The sequence below is a fragment of the Prosopis cineraria genome, unplaced genomic scaffold (assembly GCF_029017545.1).
Source record: "Prosopis cineraria cultivar Desert tree isolate PC_DT_omini unplaced genomic scaffold, ASM2901754v1 PC4, whole genome shotgun sequence".
NCBI lineage: Eukaryota > Viridiplantae > Streptophyta > Magnoliopsida > Fabales > Fabaceae > Prosopis > Prosopis cineraria.
In genome coordinates this window covers 35,286,848-35,292,198 of record NW_026555335.1, presented here as the reverse complement: position 1 = coordinate 35,292,198, position 5,351 = coordinate 35,286,848, and the positions used below count along the sequence as shown (strand labels likewise).

Sequence of the window (5,351 nt, the reverse complement as noted above, 5' to 3'; positions counted from 1 at the left end):
TATTCCTATAAATATATATATTATTTTTTTTATTTCCTAGTTCAAATTATCAAAACACTTTATAATAAGTGAGAGATACATTTACACAAATATCTAGATTAATAAATATAAAAAATAAAATGATGAAATTTTTTTTACATGTATTATATTGTTTATATTTTGAACCAAAATTAGCTAAGGACAAATGCTTACATTTTGAATTAAAGGGAGTATATAATAAAAATGATATAGAAAACTAACAAATGTTAGTCTTGATAGAAGGGACTATGACTGTTTAGATATAAAATTTTAAGTTTAAATTTGTGTGAATGTAAAAAATATTTTTAAAAAAATTACTTGTAATTAGACTTAATAATACTTGAATTTAACCAGTCAAATAATTGTGTGCGCGTGCGTGCGCGTGTGCGCGATATACAAAGAAACTGAAGTGTGCAGACAGTGTGCTCCTCTAATCGCGGCATGGAAACGTATATTCAGCGTAGGTTGAATTGGGCAACATGACACGCCTACTATTCCAATCCACTAAAGTCCTTTCTACATTTATATTTATTGATAATACTTCCATTACCATGCCGCCACCGCCTGCAAATTCTATATATACCATCCCATGGTTAGTGTCTGCCAGATTTCACTTAGCCCTTAAAAATGGGATCCCTGCATTATTTCAGCATCCTTCTGGCTCTATTCCTCTGTTCTTCTTACTCCTTCGTTGCTGGGCAAAATCTGCCATTCAAAGCAGTGAATCTGGGGAATTGGCTCGTTACAGAGGGCTGGATGAAACCATCTCTCTTTGATGGAATTGTTAACAAAGATCTCTTGGTACTTCCATCTCCATTTTATTACTCCAATATTCATTTATGGTTAATGAATATATGTATCTTGATTCTTGATATATATTCTGGTGATGCTTAGGATGGAACTCAAGTGCAATTGAAGTCTACTAAGTTGCAGAAGTTTCTGGTGGCTGAAAACGGAGGAGGAGATAATGTTATGGCTAACCGTGATTCTGCTTCAGGCTGGGAAACTTTCAGGGTATGTATTCCTATGCACTCAACACGAAATGCTTTCGGGGATTCCTTCCTCTAATTCTAATAGTCTGAAATGAGCAATGACGATGCAGTTATGGAGGGTGAGCGATTCTAGCTTCAATTTCAGAGTATTCGGCAAGCAATTCATTGGTTTAGATGCTTCAAACAAGCTAGTCGCAACTTCGAACTCACCTAGCGACCCAGAAACGTTTCAGATTATAAGGAACAGTGGCGATCCATCCAAAATTCGCATCCAAGCATCAAACGGTCTCTTCCTACAGGTATATAAATATCGCTATGTTATTCAAACCCCAAAATTATATGCCGCACTTTATTATTCCTCGAATTATGCTTATTCGATTATATTAATCAGGCTCAATCGGAGACGGCGGTGAGTGCTGATTATCAAGGCTCGACGAACTGGGAAGACGGCGACCCGTCTGTGTTCCTTATGACAATAGTGAAAACATTACAAGGAGAGTATCAAATTACTAATGGCTATGGCCCTGACAAAGCTCCTCAAGTCATGCAGGATCATTGGAACACGTACATCACTGAAGAAGATTTCAGATTCATGTCTGAAAATGGGTTGACCGCTGTTAGAATTCCGGTCGGTTGGTGGATAGCTCACGACCCCAACCCTCCCAAGCCTTTCGTCGGAGGATCTCTGGCAGCATTGGACAATGCCTTCACTTGGGCCCAGTAAGTGTGTGGATCCAATTTCAAGCGATCAATTCTCAAAAACTAATCATCAATTACAGGTTAATTTGTTGTTACGTTGCAGAAACCACGGGATGGAAGTGATAGTGGACCTTCATGCAGTTCAAGGTTCACAGAATGGGAACGATCACAGTGGAACAAGAGACGGATATACTGAATGGGGAGATTCAGAAATACAAGACACAGTCGCAGTAATTGACTTCTTAGCAGAAAGGTTTGAAGTTTTGAATTCTTGGGGTGTCATTACCCGTGAAACACAACAATCTACTTACTATTTTGAGGCAGTGACGTGATGATAGTTGATTTTGGTGTGGCAGATATGGGAACAAACCTAGTCTAGGAGGAATCGAACTGATGAACGAGCCAACATTAGGACCTAATTTGGACAGCCTGAAGAAGTATTACCAACAAGCTTACGATGCAGTGAGGAAATACTCTGAAATGGCTTATGTCATCATGTCAAACCCATTAGATCATGGCTCCACAGAGCTTCTCTCATTTGTCGGGAGCTTCAATCGAGTAGTCATTGACGTGCATTACTACAATTTGTATACAGATCAGTTCAAAAATATGGATGTGCAACAGAACATCGATTACATATATAACCAGAGAGCTTCAGATCTCAGCGGCGTCACCACTGACAATGGTCCTCTCAGTTTTGTAGGTGAGTAAACACTATTATGTTACATGATACAATCCTTTTTCAAAAACACTTCTTATAGAAACTCTAACAAATAGTACTATTGATGAATCTTGAGTTAAAACTTACCCAAACTAATTTAATCTATACGGTAATGATATGATAGGAGAGTGGACTGCAGAGTGGAACGTACAGGGAGCATCAATGGAAGATTATCAAAGATATGCAAACGCTCAACAGGAAGTGTATTCTCGGGCTACTTTTGGATGGGCCTATTGGGCCTATAAATGCCAATACAACCATTGGAGTCTCAAGTGGATGATTGAGAATGGTTATATAAATCTCTAGTTTAGTATTCAGTGACATTGTCTCTGTCTCAGTCAAAAAAATAATGGTTATTCGGTATTAACCAATCGCTTGATAACATTATAAAGAAAATAAAAGATAGGAACTCTTGAACTCGGATCCTATCCAGTACTACCTACGTTTGACTTATTATTTAATTGTTTTAGTAAATTATGCTTTGCTCATTTGAATAAGCTAATATTTTCTTGTTTTCGAATATTCATATGATATTATAATTTATTTGAGTGAAAGGTCATTCCTAAATTGTACATGAAAAGTCATACATGCCCTTAAACTAAAATATTGGTTAATTATGTCTTCAAATTTTAAAAATTTTTTTCATCATCATCCTAATGTTAAAGACATTTAATGTCTATTAATTATTAGTGGGTCTCACTATTTTTTTAATATTTTTATTAAATTAAAAATTATTTTTACCTCTCAACTTCTATTTAAAGAGTTATGTTTCCGTTTCAACTAACATATTTTATAATATTAATAATTATTTTTATTTTTAAATTATATATAAAAAATTATAAATAATTTTAAATTTAATTATGAATTATTTATATCTTTCAACTTTAAAATTTTTTTACTTGCTTGCCCTACTGTTTAGTCAATATTTTGTGGAGCCTACAATTTTGTACATTTTGCAGGCCAGGTAAGCATAGCTCTCACTTTTTAATATATTTTTATAATAAAATATTTAACAGTGGGTCCCACTTCCATTTTTTATCCTCTCTCCTCCATTCTCTCTCTCCGTGTTCTCCCCTCTCCTTCCCCACATTCTTCCACTCAAGCTTTCCTTTCCACTCCATACACTTCGCTTCCTTTGCCTCCAAATTAAGTTCCACTCATGCATGGCGCCGCCCTCATTTGTTCATACAACTGCATCTAGCGCACAAACCTATTTAGGATTATCTGGGATCTCTGTGGGTTCAAGACTTAGGTTTCAAGCAACGTAAGACCAACCTCCATCATCTTTGACAAGAGACACTTCGACCAGCTCAAGAGCGTCGCCCTCGACACAAGTCGTCGTCCATGTCCTTCGAGATAGTTGCTACTAATGTGTGAAACACATTCATGTTGGGGTATGCTCAGAGCAACGCGAATGAGCTGGAGGAGAAGGGAAGGGGGTACAGGTTGAGTTTGGTAAAGAGGGCGAAAGAGTAGAGTTGTATTCGAGAGAGAAGGAAAGAAGGCGAGAAAGAGAGGAGAGAGGGAGAGGGGAGAGAGAGAGAGAGGTAGTGACCCCATGAACGAGATCAGTTTCGATACTCATCACAATGATAAACATCACAGTACCAATCATTGTTGTGAGGAGATCTGAATCATTCAAATTTTAATTTAAATGATCCAAATTTTAAATATTATTATATATTATATTTATTAAAATAAAAATATATAAAAATTATAAAATAATTTTAATAAATTTTTTATTTTTAATATGGCTTAGATTTAATTTAAAGGATTCAATTTAATATTAAAATTTTTATAATTGATATATATTGACTATCCAAATATACTTTATACATGCCAGATTAATTGTAATATGACCTGTGCAAAGTATATCTAGATAGTTAATATATATCAATTATAAAAATTTTAGTATTAAATTAGACCCTTTAAATTAGATTTAGGTCATATTAAAAATAAAAAATTTATTAAAATTATTTTATAATTTTTATATTTTTTTTATTTTAATAAATATAAAAATAAAAATATATAATAATTTTTTAAAACTGAATCATCCAAAAAATCTGAATGATTTAAATCTCACTGCAGTGATGAACATCGAAACCGGTCTCTACCGTGAACCACCACCTGACTGACGAGCAACAAAGCAAAGGCTGTTAGATTGTACATCATTCATGCATCAGTGTCGTAAGCGGAGAAGGTTCAGGCGGCATACTTATCGAGCTACCCCCTGACCCAAAGTCCAAAGCTTTCCAACTCGCAAGTGTTCTGCTCTCAGCCAATATTTTGTTCTATTATATTTTTTTTATTTAAAAATATAAAATATTTTTAATTAAATTTTATTTTTAATATAATTATTATTTATTTTTTATTAATTTTATTTTTTTATATTTACTCTTAATAAACACTTTATAATATATATAAAATTATTATTAATAAAAGTACTTTAAAAAAAAGACAATAATTATATTTTAAAAAATTAAAAATATCTTACATTTTTTAACATTTAACTCTTCTAAAAATGTCTTATATTTTTAAAAGGAGAGAGTATAATTTTATCTTTTTAATATAAATATTTGATCTTTCTTTTTAAAAAAAAATGAGTGTTGGCTGTTTCAATAAATATGGGCATCTCCAAAAAAAATTGCATGGGTATTTTTATTAAATTATGTTTGTATCATTATGTTGTTTAAAATCTACATATATATTTTAGTAAATATTCATAAAAATAGGGAAAATTTTAATAAAATAGGGTTATAATTATTCATATATAATTATTTTCTTTTTTCTCCTTTAATCAAACAAGTTACGTTAAAATTCCTCCCCCCTCATCGAACCAAACAAAGTGTATATGTTAACATGAGAGAACGCAAAATGATTTCGTGAAGGAGACAAAGATAAGGGAGGAAGCTATTTTTGGG

The 5,351-nt window shown here is 33.1% G+C and overlaps 1 protein-coding gene across 1 annotated transcript; it reads left to right on the top strand.

The window, feature by feature from the left end:
* Nucleotides 1-599: 599 nt before the first annotated feature.
* On the top strand, nt 600-2,918 carry LOC129308456 (probable glucan 1,3-beta-glucosidase A). Its single transcript, XM_054949568.1, has 7 exons — nt 600-819; nt 913-1,032; nt 1,121-1,309; nt 1,402-1,730; nt 1,813-1,962; nt 2,066-2,412; nt 2,555-2,918. The coding sequence occupies exons 1-7, from the start codon at nt 646-648 to the stop codon at nt 2,734-2,736; spliced, it is 1,491 nt and encodes a 496-aa protein (XP_054805543.1). The 5' UTR covers nt 600-645; the 3' UTR covers nt 2,737-2,918.
* The last annotated feature ends 2,433 nt before the right edge of the window (nt 2,919-5,351 follow it).